The sequence below is a fragment of the Pollicipes pollicipes genome, unplaced genomic scaffold (genome assembly GCF_011947565.3).
Source record: "Pollicipes pollicipes isolate AB1234 unplaced genomic scaffold, Ppol_2.1 Scaffold_6138;HRSCAF=7277_pilon_pilon_pilon, whole genome shotgun sequence".
Classification (NCBI taxonomy): Eukaryota; Metazoa; Arthropoda; class Thecostraca; order Pollicipedomorpha; family Pollicipedidae; genus Pollicipes; species Pollicipes pollicipes.
Window position 1 is genome coordinate 24,079,488 of NW_023596818.1, and position 17,790 is coordinate 24,097,277.

The 17,790-nt window shown below is 56.7% G+C and overlaps 1 protein-coding gene across 1 annotated transcript in view; it reads left to right on the forward strand.

The window, feature by feature from the left end:
- ND-24 (NADH dehydrogenase ubiquinone) overlaps window positions 1-17,790 on the forward strand; it is a 91,236-nt gene that overhangs the window by 28,171 nt on the left and 45,275 nt on the right. Inside the window, exon 6 of the mRNA XM_037229915.1 lies at window positions 9,471-9,547. Within this exon, the coding sequence (XP_037085810.1) occupies window positions 9,471-9,547 (77 nt within the window). The remainder of the gene's footprint in view (window positions 1-9,470; window positions 9,548-17,790) is intronic.

Here is a 17,790-nt window from a genome sequence, read left to right on the forward strand (position 1 = left end):
GGACATTAAGACCATGTGCTTGGGCCTTGGCCATGTTGCCTTTGTGACGTCACCATGAGCGTTTTGTTTCTTTGCACCTCATGACGGCGATCCGGCGCTCGGCATGAATGGGCCTGGGACAAGGCCCCAGACCGCTGCCATCCTAACAATGCCGCTTTTCGGAACCTCATTGTCGGGCCATTGCTCCGAACATAGCCGTGACATGCGGCTTTTCGGGATCGCATTGTCAGGCCATTGCTCCAAACATGGCGCGTCGTGACATGCACGCAGCATAACGGACGCTAGTGAGTGCCTGGCCTCGCTCATTATCGGTAAGGCCAGCGCATTATCGGTAATGTCAGCGCGCGTCAGATTTTCCCGCCGCGTACTCTCAGCCATGATGAAGGGGTTATGCCGCGTGCGCGCGCACTGATGTTACGCATCACAAATGTCACCTCCGTGGTCCACGTTCAGGGTAATGGACTCGTAATGTAGTGACGCTGAACAGGGGCCCCTAAGACGTGCACAGTGTGCCGACCGGTGTGGAAAGATCGGCGCAACGGGCGCGAGGATGCCGACCCTGGCGGCGGCAGGGTTGTCACAAGTTGTTTTACGACGCGCAAGAAACTACAGTGCGGCGCGCTTAAGTTGGTGTTATGAGCAATATGAGTTCCCCCCCCCCCATTGTGAAGAAGTGCTGTGCACCTCCTTGGTTATTCCCGACACAAGAAACCTATTTGCTGTGCCGAGGGGGACGTAGGGACAGACAAGTCCCCCCAGACACGATTAAAACTCAACATTATGCGGTTGAATTGGTATGGAAAGTAACGCCCTAGAAGGCTGAATGGGTGCCCAAAATGCTTATGACCTGTGATTTAAAGGATGCTGAAAATGTTCTGTAATCGGTGGTATCTACAGGCTGTCATCGGGCGTTACTGGACAGTGGGAAGGTACATCCCATTTTTGACAAGCACGGTATTCACACGGCATTGGATGTCAAAAAACGAAGTTAAAAAGCTGCGGTAACTTCTGGGAATTTGCGGCTGCTAGCTAGCTGTTATTCAGAATACTTTCTACAAACGTCTATGTGTGTATTTGTCTGCAGCTTTTTCCTGTAAATGTTCGGGGCGCATATGCCCTCCTTGATCTGCCCGCCGCCCACCTAGCCTGTTTATAAAATGCCTGTCATCAGGTACAGTAAAAGCGCGTTCGGCTCACATCCAACGATATTCGTGGCGAAGACTGTGCATGGAGACTGAATTGCTGCATAGGCATTGGACACACAATGGCGCACCTTTTCGTCGACGTGCCTCACAGCGTGAGCTGCCATGGGATGCATGGCTGGAACGTCTTCTCCCTTACTTACATGCGTCAAAAAAAAACAATTACTATCTTCATTCAGTATAGTTGTGAGGTACATTGTTTTTGGCAGATGTCTCGAAGGTTTTGTGAACGCTGGCACCTGGCCGTTATGGCCTACAACACCGCCACCAACGAGGCTGTTCTTCTCCCCGACCTCGACCCTTATTGTAGGCAGTCACGCTCGGTCCTCATGCTTGATATCCGACACACGCAAGTTTCACACCCTCTAATGAACACGATATGTTGCGGGACTGTCCGGAAGCTACCGCTCCAGACATTTCCTGTATTCGGCAAGTTTGGACGCCGTTGAGCCATTGTAAATCGAGTGGGATGTCGGAGACAGGGTGGGGTCTACGACGCCCGGCTGGCAACGCCGGCCCGCGATCTGGGGCGGTGCTGCGGTGTGCCGGTGGGAAGCTCAGGGGCACGTGCGGTCCCCAATACGGACAGACAGCAGCGCGGTGGCAAAACAAGACCGGTCCGGGGAGGGCAAGATACGTGCCTCGAAAGTCTTACCGCTGGTAGCGCTGGCGCCATCCCTACGCTCGCTTTGCGGCGCAGGTCACGTGACCATGATGCAATAGGTCGACGCAATGTCCAAGTTGGAGGTTTTTACCCCGGCATTCTGCCAGTATTGCGCTCCACTGGTGGTGTGTCTGCTTAAGCCTAGGACATGCCACCAGAGCGCTGCCAGCTTTTTCCGCCCTGTGTACATTTATAATGTGAGTACGGTCAGGACAGGAGTTGTCAGCACCAGCTGCGTTTGTTGTGATCATGCCTTCAAGGTTTTGGCTTTCTCCCGCACATTAATGTGTATGTGCGCCACTGCCACTGCTGGGTACGAACGGACACGTTATATAACTGGAGACATATTGGTATCTGAAAAATATTGCCACACGTGCGCGGCCCGCACGCACGCACGCACGCAACGCACGCACGCACGCACGCACGCACGCACGCACGCACGCATGCATTGCATGCACCTCACGCAACGTGCGCTGCCACACACGACGCGTCTCGATCAACGTTAACGCAGGCAAACTTACTGTAGTCACCACGTCACTCAACTGTCGCGTAGGTTTAGCAACCACCATGTCATACGCAGAGGTGGAAGCTTGCAAGTGCCGGCGGGTCCACGCGGTCGCTTGCAGTCAGTGTTTGGAAACGGCGTCCACCCGCAAACCTATAAGGCGGGTGGGTGTGGCGCCGTCCTAGGAAACAGTTACATAATTTGCGCTTTTATCTGGTGCGCGCCTGCAAGGATGCCCATCTTTACTGTGCAGATGTACAGGTCAGCTCCCACGGTCTTCGAAGTCATTGACGTATTGCTGGCACATTGTGCAGACGAGGCATTGTCGGTGGCCTGGCGCCGTTTGTGACCGATCACTATTGCCGGCGAGCTGGCGCCGTTTGTGACCGGTCACTATTGCCGGCGAGCTGGCGCCGTTTTTGACCGGTCACTATTGCCGGCGAGCTGGCGCCGTTTTGACCGGTCACTATTGCCGGCGAGCTGGCGCCGTTTGGACCGGTCTATTGCCGGCGAGCTGGCGTCGTTTGTGACGGTTCGCCATTGCCGATGAGTGCTGCCGTCGGCGGTGAGTTGGCACAGTTTTGACGGCTGGCTTGTGTGACGTTTGTGACGTTTGTGACGGCTGACATCACTGGTCGGCACGCAGCTGCTCTGGGAAGGGCGGTCTCCTCGGGCAGCTTGACGGGAGCGCGGCGGGCTACGGCGCCGCCAGCCGGGGTCCCAAGACCTGCAGCACAGCCAAACAAGGATTTGCGCATCTTTGGTTCAAATCCGTGAACGCGAAATGTTCCCACCCAGCGGGTGGCTATCGGGGGAGGGGGAGCTTATCTGGGGATCGGATGGGAGGTGGGGGGGACGATGCGTTCGAGGGCTGTCCCGGAGATCGAGGCTTAGTCGACTTTTTCGGCGAACGCGTCACAGTTGGGCCGGTAGTGGCGTACTCGATACTTTCTGGGCAAACGATGGACAGTGGCAGGGCTGGTGCGCGCCGGACGGCGCGCATCAAAATGCGAGAAGCATCAGGGAACTAAGATATTAAAAATCATGCTGAATAGCTTAGACAGCAATCAAAGGGGGACGCATGAGTTCATTAGACCATTAGACCAGTAATTGCCCCGACAGAGGGAGAGACCTCCACGCCGATCCCCTGTTTGGCTTGTGGAGGTCATCAGCAAAAGTCTCTGCCTGATAGGAGCCGCACTTCGTAGGCGGCCGGTTTAGAAAGCTCACATTAAGCTCTCCGCAGGTTTGCTGCGAGACGGTCCGTGCGAATCGTTTGGGATGGATGCGTGTAAATGAGAAGAAAAAAAACGCCGAATGCCTGCCGTAGCGCGTTTTGCCCTGAATTCCGCACTCGGGCATTCGGCACTCTGCTAATCTTCTGTGTGGTCTTGGAGCTAGTTTGCCGCGGGCATATTGACCGCGCGTGCTGCCATTGCCGGTGCGGCGGGCGCCGCTCGGGCCGCGGCTCCTCTAAGAGACCGGCGGCGGGGTGGATGGCGCGGTGGCCTGTTGACACAGCCCCACGCAAGAGGCCGGCCGGCTGTTTGAATCTGGCCGAGATGGGGCCCCGTGGCCGGCGGTGTCCCGGCCGCGGGGTTGTGCGGGCGACGCCGGCTCCGCCAGCGCCGGATTCGGCCGGGGCGGCCCCGCCGGCGGCTGCTGATAGCGGCTGACGCCGCTCCTAAAACCGGAGGCTCGGCGCCCGGCTTCGGCCGAACTGTCGGCGGCGATCAGAGCCGGCTCCGCTCAATACGGGTCACCATGGGCTGCGGCCACGGCCAGCGCATTCGCTTGCGTTCAGACGGCGTCGCTACCAGGGGTGTTGGTGGGAGAATGTGGCCGGTGGCGAGGCTAAACTCGCCAGCCCTCTCCGTACGTCAGCCGAATGTTGTAGCTCCAGCGCACAATGATGCTGTTTATTAATCGTCGTTGTGTGATGTTGTAACTAAGATGCTTCGATGTTTGCATCGGGGGACCTGGGCTCGATTTCCGCCGCCGACGATTTTCAGTTGCCTGTCTTTTGCTAGTGAGATGACTTATTAGTAACTATTCGTTCCCCTTGATAGATGTCCAGAAGTGACTTAAGAAGAATAAGCAAATCTGAGGTATTTCCATATCAACGATATGTCTTCCAGCATCGGACTTGTGTGCAATACTCGCGTCCGTGTTCTTTCTCTGAGCGCCAAACGTCGGGCCTAGATCGGGAAAAAACACGCTCCCGGTAACGGAAGCTCCGACCAGGCCCTGGACTACATCACAGCCAGGCTCCGGGATAGACCATCCGCCTCTGGCCGCACCAGGCAACTCAAAACAAGCTGCCGAGGAGGAGAAATCCGACTTAATTGGAACCAGTATGAGTACCTAAAGAGGAAGGTGTGGAGGGCGCCTCAAGGAAGATCCATGTAACCGAAGGGCCCCGCAACAGACCACATCGGACAGCAACCATACTTCACCAAAGACAAGCGAGTTTCGCCAGCTGTCGGATGTACAGGCACTGTCCGGACGGCCGTCTTCAGGCACGTGACTCCCAGGAGCGGGAGTCTCCAGGCACGTGACTCCCAGGAGAGAGAGTCTGCAAAGACGTGACTCCCAGGAGGGGGTCTCCAGGCACGTGACCTCCCAGGATGGGAGTCTCCGGGCACGTTTGCTCCCGGGAGGGGCAGTCTGCAGGCTCGGGACTCCCAGGATTGGGAGTCTGCAGGCTCGTGACTCCCAGGGGGAAAGTCTCCAGGCACGGGACTCTCCGTAGGGAAGTCTTCAAGCACGTGACTGCAAGAGGGGGCGTCTCCAGACACGTGGCATCTAGGGAGGCGTCCTCTCCCGTCTGGCACGCACTATCGGAAATCCGGCCGTCCGTCTTGGGACGCGTGGCCTCGGGGAGACGCCGACGGGCCCGCGTGCTCCCGAGGGGGCGTCGGACGCCCGCCGGCCCCGTGGCGCGACGCTCGCCGCCGGTTTTTTCCTCTCCAGCTGCCATTTATCGCCGACTGGCCGTTGGATCGGTGGGGCGCGCCTTTTTCCGTCGTCTGCGCCGCGTGTGCGCTGCCGCGCGCGTAATAGGGCCGCGATCGATGCGTCGGATTGGCCGCCTGGATCAGCGTGTAAACAGAGGCGCCGAGGCGATGAATGGCGCAGATAACGCCAGGGGCGGGTTGTCAGGGGGCGAGGGGGGAGCCGGTCAGCAGACGATCTGGGGCTCTCCGGAACATGGTCGGCGTCGCCTTTTGGCTGTGACTGCGGCTGTTTGGCGTGCAGGAACATTGAAGTCACGACGGTCTAGCTGGTCTTCCAATACCCCGTCCCCCAGGAGGGATGGGTCACAAGGGACGCTGGGCGCTGATTGTCGGGGGTTGCCATGGATAGGCGGCCAGAGGCGGCAATTTCCTGCGATGCCCGTGAGTGCGGTGCCGTAGATCCCGAGAGGCAACGGCGTCGCAAGCGACGTCATGCGCACGATGTGCGGCTTCCCGTAACGGCGGTCTGAAGCAGAATAAAACGCGCTTAAAAATAGCATGGCGTGTTGCACCGGGCTCATTAGTCTACCCCATTTTTAATCCTGGCGAAGGCTGGCTGTCAGCCGTGGCCGTGGGGTCGACGCCATTATGCCGAAGAGTTGTCTTCCCGGATTTGGCCCCGACTGTGCACCACTACCCTGACCATGCAGAACACCACCACCCTGACCGTGCAGAACACCACCACGCTGACCATGCAGAACACCACCACCCTGACCATGTGGACCTTCCAGCGGAGAGCTGGTCACGAGCGTTCGTCGAAGTTTTGTGCACCGGTCGCAATGGAAATGTGCGATTTGTCTTCATTGGTCAGGTGTGCTGCCAGATCCGGACGGCGGCTTGTCGTCACCGGTCAGGTGTGCTGCGAGATCCGGACGCGACTTGTCTTCACCGGTCAGGTGTGCTGCCAGATCCGGACGCGATTTGTATTCATCGGTCAGGTGTGCTGCCAGATCCGGACGGCGCGTGAGGGTTGCAGATTGCCTGCCTGTCTGTTGCTTGCGTCATGCCGGCTGCCTGGAGCTGTGCATCGGGTACAGTTCGCAAAATTTGGGGGGGGGGGGTGATCAGGGAAAATGGCTTAACTTGCCCAGACAAGACACTAGAACGAAGTTATCTTACATTCGGCCCATTTTTCTCTCAAAGTGGAGGCGGCTAGAGTTTTCCCAACTTTAGAGAAACTTACATCCCTGGCTGTGTCACAGGGTCAACGAAATGAGTAAAACCAATCTCGGCAGTACTTGTGCCAGACTACAGGCGAGCTGAGGCCTCGTTACTGTTTTACCAGTGTCGTGTGTTGACCGGTGTAATGCCAATCGAGATCGAAGGTGTTGTTTGGAGACAAAATAGCACGAGCCAGGGGTGTAGTTTCACATCCAGTTGGGGGCTGGGGTTCAGCCCCCCCCCCCCCCCCAATCCTCTCCCCCCAAATTAGGCTCATGCCGCTCTAACTTCGAGAAAAATGCGGACTAAATTATGAACAACTCATCCGTGCAAGTTGGTCCCGTCCTGCGTGTAAATGTGTCGTTCTGATTATGATTGCTGCTCTTTGACGTATCGATGTGAAGTTTGTATTATTTTTCATTGCGTTATTGTCATTATAATTACTATTATTGCTGCCATCATCGTCGTCATCGTCGTCATTATTATTACTATTATTATTATTTTTAATTATAATTATTATTATTATTATTAATCTTAATAGTAGCATTATTATGGAAATGAGGATGCTATCTTTTTGTACTCTGCACTAATAGTTTGATCAGATGCGTCCGATTGGGTCTGTAATACCAGTCCCGCGAAATCAATGTTGCTTTGAAGTAGCCGCTCCGACGGAGAAATGTTTTTGAACTCCCTTCTCCTCACTATGGCAATAATACTTTTCCTTTGCTTTCCTTTTTCAACACGCGTGCCATGTGACGTTCCCAGCACACTAGCTGACCGAAATGTTCGCGCAATAAATGGTATGCGGGCTTGAACTGCCAGATATTTTGGGAAATATGTAGGTACAAATTGAGACTATTGAAACAATTATCACGTGATTTCAACCAAATGTCATCTTTTGGGTTTGGTATTTCCACTATAGTGTTAAGCACGGTGACTGTCACCGCGGCGCACATAGGCTTTGGAAACATTGCATACTTGATGCTGAGTTCGTTGCCAGGCTGTGTTTACAAAGCAGTTAACGCGAGCAATGTATCGCGCGGTTTGGTGCTGCGCATGCTCGTCTGACGTCCACCAATGCACTTACCTAAATGGATTACGGCGTCCGTTGTGTCAGTCACCAACGTTTATTTCAAAACCCGGCATGCATGCCATCCGTAAATGGCGGGGTAAGTTCTGGCTATCGCAGTTGATATGCACCAAGACCCTGATTGTTGGTGTTTACAGGTAGCTTTCTCTTGCGATGAACCACCCCGGTGCCGCCAATGTAACAAAACACTTACCGTGCATCATGCGCTCGTTTCTTGTCCCACATTTCTTGTTGAGCGCCTGCAGTTCTTCGGTCCGACCGCACCGTCCGTCACGCTCTCTGGTCCACTCGGTAATGATTCAATACACGTCGATCACCACTTCAGATTTATTTCGCGTTTTTACTTCTGCTCCATATATACACCGCCTCAAATCGTTCCACATAAAAGCCCTCTTTGAAATGTTTAAAGCACTTTGATGAGGGCATACGTTGTACGTGCTATATGGCTGCGCTGTCGAAGCGCCGGAAAGCCCCAATTACTACCACTACTATTCTTTATTGTGCCACTTACCATGCCAGCTTGGAACCAGATCGACGTGAAATCCCCGCGTACGTTCGCGAAGGCTACGATGAATATCTTACTAGAATGTCTTGGATGCGCCAAGATCGCCCATTCCAGAAATAAAACTTGGGGCTACAAGGAAAGGAAGAAGCGTTGTGCTGAAACGTTGGCTACAAAATTTGAACTAAAAAATAATCCTAAATCATCTCCGTACTATATCTTGTTTATGATTCAGTGGCACTCCCAGCGCTGTTATTGGACATGACTGGTTCTGATAAGGTATCAACATAGATGGTCTTGAAACATGTCCCAAAGATGGCTTACTCCCTTCAAGCCAAGGTGCCTCGCAGTCTAACGTGCAGTTCAAAAAACGCTTCTGTCCAGACCAATTCCACGTGGAGACATTGACGCTAAGGTCGCATGAAACCAAAGGACATCAACGGATATGTGATCAATGTTACAGCACAAGAATGACATCATTCTGGCGCGGTTTTACAAAAACATACCGCGGAATAAATTTCGAGAGCATACCGCGAGCGTACCAATTATGTGGGATGCTAGTTGTGCATGGTCGTTTGCACAACTTGCAGAGGACAGCGAGGGATCCAATCAGGATGTTGCAATGGCGATGAATATTTGGCCTGCAGTTGCCCAGGTAACGGCACGACTAGACCCCAGCCTGCAGTGAGAAAGCACGCGATCCAGACCCAATTGCTAGGCGTTTCGACCGAAGCGGGCGCTCTAATCTGGCCGTGATGAGAGGCGGCACGTGGCCCCGAACGGCGCGGACGGGACGTCAGAGCGGCCGGTGACGTCCACGGGGCCGGCCGGCCGCAGCCTGCGGCCTCTGGCGGGTCGGGCGCCGCTAATGGGGCTTTCTGTATGTGAGCCGCGCCGAGCGGTGCTATTCGCAGTCTCTGCCGGCGGCGGCGGCGGCCGGCGACAGCGGCGAACGGCGGCTCGGCGGCCGGAACGATGTGCTGTTCTGGGAGGGGGCCTCACACTGCAGCTGACGCCCCGGCAGCGGCGCCGCCGTCGGCCCCAGGCGCCGCGGCTCGGCGGCGGCCGCACCGTTGTCACTGGGCGCGCTCACGACCCCGAGAGAGAGGGAAGAGAGGCGGGGACGCAGCAGCTCGCCCACGTCTGCCCGTCCTCTGAGGTACCGACGCGCTGGAATGTTCCCGAATGTTCTCCCGCTCAACAGAGACGTGATGTTTGCGGGGCGAGATGGTAGTGGGCTGTGCCGCTGGCAGAGCCGCTGGGCTCCGGCGCGCAAGTGTGCTGAGGGGTGTGGCCTGCCCGGGATGTTGACACTGGGGTGTGTTGCAGGAGGATTTGTCCGTGAAGGACATCGAGGAGATCCTGGACGACCTGAAGGCGGGGCGGGAGCCGGCCGCCGGACCCAGGTGAGTGTCCTCAGGTGTGCGGTGTGCGATGTGTGGAGTGTGCCGGAGTACCGGACCAACTGCTGGTGAAGGCGGGGCGGGAGCCGGCCGCCGGACCCAGGTGAGTGTCCTCCGGTGTGCGGTGTGCGATGTGTGGAGTGTGCCGGAGTACCGGACCAACTGCTGGTGAAGGTGGGGCGCGTCTTCTGTGGGCTGCTGCTGCTGGTCGTCCAGCATCGACGGCACCGCGGATCCAGGACTGGGGAGCTGCGGCACCCTCTGACAGGGACCAGACTATCGGCTGGATTTACATGTGTGTATTGTATTTCACAATTACCTTTGGAGAATCTTGGGATAACAGCCCAGCAGAGGATTAAGCTGCCAGCGTCTTGTGTTCGGGCCCTGACATTCGGGGGGCGTAAATGATGTCACCCGATGTTGCCACAAGCCTTCTGAGTCTCCTGCGGCCGGTGCATAGACGGTTGCTTTACATACAAAGTCGAATGAACATCGCCAAAAAGGTTTTCAGCGTAGTAGAACGTAATTGCGTGGCAACGGAAAAGTGGGTGGCAGCGCCGAATTTCATGAACGTGAACTACGACGCGTTTATGCACCACTCGGATATCACATTCATGGCCTTTGGCGAGCGCACGCAGAAAGAGCAACGCGAACATACTGCCTTTTCTGGAGAAAAGCAGTGGTTCGTATCATTTTGAGGTCGTCAACCTCCTATCAGAGACTTCTACCCCGTCAATTTCTCTCTCTGACCGCGGCATAGTTTTTGCTGATCTTTGCCTGCCTGGGAACGCAGGCGAACGAATTCATAGGAGCGCGATTATACACCCGACGTCAGGCGTCGCAGAAAGGTCACGATAGAAAGGTCGGTATGTGTGGAGGATACTGACGTTCCCCGGACAGCGGCGTGTGAGAGATTGCCATTCCCGGCAGGACCCTGAAAGGCCACCACAGTTGGCATGCCGCCTGAGGGATCTGCCTGGAATCGGGCCCTATAGGTCACCACGCTTGGGATGGGGTCAGACGGGATAGCAAGAAGAGGTTACCGTGCCTGGAGTGTGCCCGACAAGTCACGAGGCCTAGGTCGCGGCCCCGACATGTCACCAGTCCTGGAGTGGAGCCGAGGGCCGGCCGTCCAGCCCGCGTCCCGGTGGATCACCTGTACCGTACTGGTGGTCGCCATGGCCGGTGACACGCGCGGTAATGGACCCTGCACGTGTTCCATGTCGTCTGCTCAGGCTCTGCCGCCGCGACTGCGACGCATCCTTTCCGGCTGTGTTGGCCGCTGGCGGCATCTGTGCGTCACTGCCCCCAGCCGGCCATGTCTGGACGAGCTCAGTGTGGCCCGAGACCCAGGCGCCGTTAGCGGTACAAGGGCACGGTCCCTGACCCGACCGCAGCAGCCATTAGCGGTACAAGGGCTTGGTCCCCGACCCGACCGCAGCAGCCGTTAGCGGTACAGGGGCACGGTCCCTGACCCGACCCCAGCCGCCGTTAGCGGTACAGGGGCACGCGTTGCCTCAATAGATGCTTGTCTCGATCAACCACCCACAAGCGGTGCCGTGTGCACTCATCGAGGTTGTGGTGCATACAGTTGTGTTGTGGATGAAGAGACCTTAAATGCTCCAGGTGCTTGGTCTGTGGCTTACCGCACAAGTCCCGTTCGGGACCCCTTTCCCTCGCCACGTCGTACGCGCGCGTTACTAATGTGACATTCAGTCCGAGATCGCCTCTCTGGGACAGTGGCACACTCAGGAAGGTTAGCTAGCCCCCCCCCCCCCCCCCCGCCGTCCATAGCTCGGATGAGGCCCATTCGGGACCGAGCCAGCGGCTTCAGCACGTAGCGCGCATGGATCCCCAGCTTGGCAGTTTCGGTGCTGTAGTACCGCTGATGTCGCTTTCGTCTCAAGAATATGCAGCGAGTCGCGTACACGAAAGCGACATGCCATTTCTCGTCATCAGCACTTCTAACGTCAGTTGTCACGGCGAGCACCCCCCCCCCCCCCCCCCCCCCCCCCCCGGGAACACTGAGAATCAAAATGTAGGCGTCGTGGTTACCCCGCCCCCTCCCAAATCCCGCTGTTTGAAATGTGAAAAAAAGTCATTCGAAAGGTAGGCTCCCCAGCAGCCGTGGCGGGGCGGTGCCGTCGGCGGAGGGTTTTTGATGCCCTTTCGCGAGGGGAAAGCATTTTGCTGTATTTGGAAGAGGCTGGCGGAAAGGACGGGTGATGCGCGTGATATGGAACTGCCATCGCAAGCGTGGAAGGACGGGTGATGCGTGTGTGATATGGAACTGCCATCGCAAGCGTGGAAGGACGGGTGATGCGTGTGATATGGAACTGCCATCGCAAGCGTGGAAGGACGGGTGATGCGTGTGATATGGAACTGCCATCGCAAGCGTGGAAGGACGGGTGATGCGTGTGATATGGAACTGCCATCGCAAGGAAGCCAAGAGGCCTGTTATCGCCAAGGACAGGAGCTCAACGCTTCAACGGTACTTATCAGTTGTCTCTTAAAGAATGCGAAGACATGCCGGAGCCTGGTGTCAGTGGAAGATCATTGGCACTAGGGATTCATGTCACATAATCTTCAGAAAGATTGCTTGGCGTTTTACTGTTTGAAGTTGCACTCCCGGGAAACGTCTGATTGGCCGGTTTGATGGAACGTGTACGATCTTGCCCAATATGGTACCACTGTAGTGATACAATACAGTAATGTATCAGTTTTGAAAATAATGTTCCACGTTTGAATGGTATTCTTCAACCTCAAGTATTGCTGTTGGCGGCCATATAGATGGCACATGTACATGGTACCTTCCTGCAAATTTACGAACATTATGTTGAATCGCTCATGGTCCACGGAGAGAATGCCCTGAGTCGCGCTGTGTGTCCAATGCCCAGGCCAGAGTGATACGTTTGAAGGTTTAAATCTTACCATATGACTACGTTGAATGTTCGTTTCAACATTAGGCAGACTTCGCTGGATGCGCTGTCCGCTTTTCCCATATCGCGTATATGAGGCAGTGGAACTTGCGATAGTTGATATATATATATATATATATATATATATATATATATATATATATATATATATACATCCGACAGCGATGTTTTCTTGAGCTGAGCTGGTGCTCCTCCGAGTGTGTGCGTTCCGCCGAGTGCCGGAATCTGGCTGTCTGTCTCCGTCTTGTTCTTGAGCCATCACAGATTACTGTCGCGGCTGACAATTTGGACACCAAAATAGGTCTGCTTTCCAGCTGATTGAACGCCCTCAACTGTTATCAGTGCTGGGTTTTCTCATTGGAGTGTCAGCTGACGGGAGCGAAAGTTGAACTGTGACGGTTGAACTGCCTGCACTCTGCCGAAAGGTACAGTGTACTGTGCCGAAAGGTACAGGGTGCTCTGCCGAAAGGTACGGGGTACTCTGCGGAAACGTACAGGGTACTCTGCCGAAAGGTACAGCGTACTGCGCCGAAACGTGCAGGATACTCTGCCGAAAGGTACAGGGAAGCGCTGCCGCGTCAGGAGCGTCGATGTTTTGCGGGTGTGCGAAGGGGTGGATTTCATTCGCGCATGCGTCCCAAAATGGAGGACACATTGAAATGCCTCTCTTTTAAAGTGCACACTACGGACTAGTGTGTGGGATGCGGAACGACCAGCTATGCAAGTTTTGGGGTTTGCTCCTCACCTGTTCAAAGGAGAGCTTGGATCCCAAAATGGACCTCTTGCGATTGTGACGGATGATGTGGCACATAGAGCGCTCCGACTGCCGTAACGCAAGGTTTGAGTTGTGGACCTCGAGGTCAAAACTGTTGGTCATTAATCTTGGACTCAAATTTCCCCGGACCGTGATGTGTTCACCACGGTATCCGTACGTGCAGTGTCGGAGCGGGAGCTTGGACGTCATTCAGCGGTCTTGTGACGTCACCATCTGTCGTATTCCTAGGGCGGCGGGCACCTGAGCCGCGGGCTCAGCTGTCACCGACATGTGTGACTTCGGGAGCGATACCGGAGCTGCTGAGTGGCGCCGACACGACGACCAGCGCGCGTTGATTCGTGCGCGTGTCTGGTAGACACTGCAGTTCAAGGGGAGGGGAGCACGGCTCACAGCGCCCGTCCCAAGTGGGCTGGCATGTCTGCCGTCCACGCGGCCGTGGGCGACCCGGCCAGCTCGCCTCCGGCCGCCAGGCAAAGGCTCAGGCCTTCCCGTCGCCGGGACCTGACCTGACCTGACATGACCTAACCTGGCGTGACGTGACCTGACCTGATCTGACCTGACCGGCGCCCGGGCGAAACGCGGGCGCACGCCGGCGCGCTCGGAATGTTCCACATTTTAAGATGTTAAAGCGTTATGTATGATGGAATAAGCTCATTTCTAACTGTTGATATACTTTCGGGTGGAACGGGCTGCTCCAGGCAACACAATTTCTCCGTATAGCAAATATGCTCCTCAATGCGCCATTGTATTGGGAACGTCATCGTACCCATCACAACAGTGATTGAGAGGCAGTTGACGGCCGTTATACCTGGAAGTCGTGCTCACGAACGCCTGCTGTGAACGAGTCGACATTGGTATTTGTATTGACCTTTGTCATCGCATGGCCAACAGATTCGATAACAGGATTTGAATGACGTCATCGCGGCGGCGGTATGGATGCCTGTGTGACCCTGAAATAGTCTCCCGAAAATACCCTGCATCTTTGTGGGCGTTTAGCAAAGAAACTAGACGGGTTTAGGTTTTGAGAAGGGCAGGGCTGCGAACAGCATCGAATGATCTTCAAGATGGCTATTTTAGTTCGAAACCTCACACGAATGTGGCACACTCCCGTCAAACGGGGGCCGCGCTCTACCAGGCTGGCAATCGATGGCGCCGGTCGATGCCGACGATTCAAGGGTGCTCGGCTCATGGCACGCTAGATGTCCGCGCCCGGCTGTCCCCGCCCGGCTGTCATCGCCGAACTGCCCGTGCCCGCTTCTCCTCCGCCCGACTGCCCCGGCCTGGCTTCCCCTGCCCGGCTGCCCACCGTCCGACTGCCCCTGCCCGGCTACCCCCCCCCCTCCCCCCACCCGGCTGCCCCCGCTCGGCTGCCCTCGATGTGGAGCTCGGAAGCTGGGGTCGGGCCGCGTGCGCCGGAGAGAGGGGTCGACCGTAGACCGTCGCTGCCAGAGACGGACCGAGTCACTGCTGTTGCCTGGGCTTACTTAAACAGACGGCGAGTCAGCCGTTGCCTGGGCGTGGTGGGTCATGTCTTGGTGGTAGCCGTCTTTTTTGCTCGAGTCATCGTCATTGGACTGCTTCAAAGTACGTCAGACTAATGAGGTCTTTGTCAGGTCAGACGAGTAAGACGAGTAAGTAGAAAGTCAGGTCCCGTGCTGCGTTGTCTGGCCAGTGATTGGTCCGTCGGTCGACGTCTCTACGATTGGTCGCTGCGTGTTTGTCTCCTGTCTGTTTACACCTCGACAGATCCCTTTGTCGGAGAAGCGGCGCCTTCGCGTAAACAATGCTTCATTGTGCGTGTCGCCCAGCTGAGTGCAGCGACTAGCACCTGACAGAGAAGACCGTCATCGGTCGTTCGCTGCAACATTGCCGCGAGCGGAGCTGACGGCCGAGCACGGTGGCGGCCGGGCGGCGCGTCCCCTGCGGCGCGTCCGTGCCGCGGGGCGGGCGATCACCCGGCCCGCGGCGAGCGGAGCTGACGGCCGAGCCGGTGGCTGTCGGGCGGCGCGCTCGTGCCGCCGGTTGGCGGTCATCCGGCCGCCAGCGCCCAGCTACACTGACGAGCAACGGCCAGGGGCTCGTCGCCGAGTCAGCGGCGTCAGGCGGCCTGCCATCCCGAGTCAACTGGTGTCAGGCGGCCCGTCGCCCCGAGTCAGCGGTGTCAGGCGGCCCGTCGCCCCGAGTTAGCGGTGTCAGGCGGCCTGTCGCCCCGAGGTCAGCGGTGTCAGGCGGCCCGTCGCCCCGAGTCAGCGGTGTCAGGAGGCCTGTCGCCCCGAGTCAGCGGTATCAGACGGCCTGTCTCCCCGAGTCAGCGGTGTCAGGGCGGCCTGTCGCCCCGCGTCAGCGGCGTCAGGCGACCTGTCGCTCCGAGTCAGCGGGGATCCGCGCTCGCCGGCCGACCGGCCGCAGCCCGTCAGGCATGACATAAAGCTGGTGAAAGCGACGGCCTGCCCTGGCTTCACGGAGGCTCAAATAATGACGGCTGCGGTGTGGACCCAGGCTGGGGCAGCGGCAGCTTGACCCAAGGTCAGGTGGCTGAACTCTGGCTTGTTGGTGGGCACACCTGCAGTCCTGACCCAGTACTGATGGCTGCCGCCACAGGGCCCGGTGCCTGACCCAGTACAGATGGCTGCCGCCACAGGGCCCCGGACACGAATTAAGTTCCCGCCTGGAGGCTCCGCCTCGGGCCTCCCCCTGGTCTTGTTTTTCATCGGCGGCCCGTGAAGTGGAGCCGCCGGAAAGCCGGGACGGTCGTCCACAGGCAAACTTCGGCTCGGAAAGCGGCTGTCGCGGACAGCTGTCGGCATGGGAGCCGGGTCGAGCGGAGACGCGCCAGACTCGGAGTGGCCAACTGCGCCCTACCTCTTCTTCCATCCGCCCGGTCGCCATACGACCAAAATACGACGGTCATATGGGGCCAGGTGGTAGAATGTGGCGGTCGTATGGGGTCAGGTGACAGATTGTGACGGTCATGTGGGGTCAGGCGACAGAACTTGACGGTCATATGGGGTCAGGTGACAGAATGTGACGGCCATATGGGGTCAGGTGACAGAATGTGACGGCCATATGGGGTCAGGTGACAGAATGTGACGGCCATATGGGTCAGGCGACAAAATGTCAGTGTCTTTCGGATTACGTTGCAATCCTGCAGTGGACATTGGATCTCTGACTCCCCGGAGCCTCAGGCGCTTTGGGGGCGTGCCACGCCGTATCGCCGTATCGCGTACGCTGCGGCTGAAGTGGCTGGTGTCGTATAGTTAGCACCTGTATTCAGTTTGTCAGCCGCAATTTTGCCCTCCTTGCAGTTCGCTGATCGACGGTTTTCGTGTTTGTTGGCGCACTCAATGCGTCATTAAAAGTGGCATGTATCGCCAAATGGCGCTCGATCCGCCCCAGGTCCGGATAATTAAGCGTGGATGATTAATCGCGGCAGGATAAGTGGCAGTTTGGCGGTCGCTTCGGCGAATGACGATCGTAACGACTATGTGTCACGGCTCCAGTATCGACATCGCTCCGTCCCCGCTCCCGTGTCAATACAGACTCAGTGTCCGTGTCACGGCTCCAGTATCGGCATCGCTCCGTCCCCTCTCCCGTACCAATACAGACCAAGTGTCCGTGTCACGGCTCCAGTATCGACATCGCTCCGTCCCCGCCCCGTACCATTACAGACTCAGTGTCCGTGTCACGGCTCCAGTATCGGCATCGCTCCGTCCCCTCTCCCGTACCAATACAGACCAAGTGTCCGTGTCACGGCTCCAGTATCGACATCGCTCCGTCCCCGCTCCCGTACCAATACAGACCAAGTGTCCGTGCACGGCTCCAGTATCGACATCGCTCCGTCCCCGCTCCCGTATCAATACAGACCAAGTGTCCGTGCACGGCTCCAGTATCGGCATCGCTCCGTCCCCTCTCCCGTACCAACACAGGACTTTCCGGCCGCCGTTGGGGGCCGAGAGTCAGTCAAGGGTAGTCGAAGGGTTCCGTGGCTGCTGGCTGTTGTTCGCTCATCGTTGATCACACCCATTCGCGGGGAGAACCTCAGCAGCCGAGTGTGTCATGAAGCCCTGATTACGACTACGATAGTTTGCACTTTGTTCGACTGAACTGCGCGTAACGTTCTTGTTATCCTGCTGGTCTTCAAGTACTCAGAATCAGGCTGTACCTCAACCATGCACCATATAACCTTGAGCTGTAGTTTGGGGTTGTGTATTCATTTAATTCTTTGTAATATTCAGAAAAATATCGTGATTTCTATATGCTCGTTCATCAGAACGTGACTGGCTAAGATTACAAAGCTTTATGTTGAGGTTTGACTTTGTGTTGGTTGGATTGGCCGTTTGCGTTAATGTTACCTCGCTAATCCGTAATCTGTTTAACTTATGCAGGGCATTTGACGCAGGGTTGTATGACGCACCTTTGCCTTCCCCCAAAAATGTTGCACGTAGACAAAATGGTGGGTTGTGGTTAGCGGCGCGTGTGCGAAACAAGAGGTAAGAGGTTGGCTTCCAGGGGGCGCCCACCCATCCTGCCAG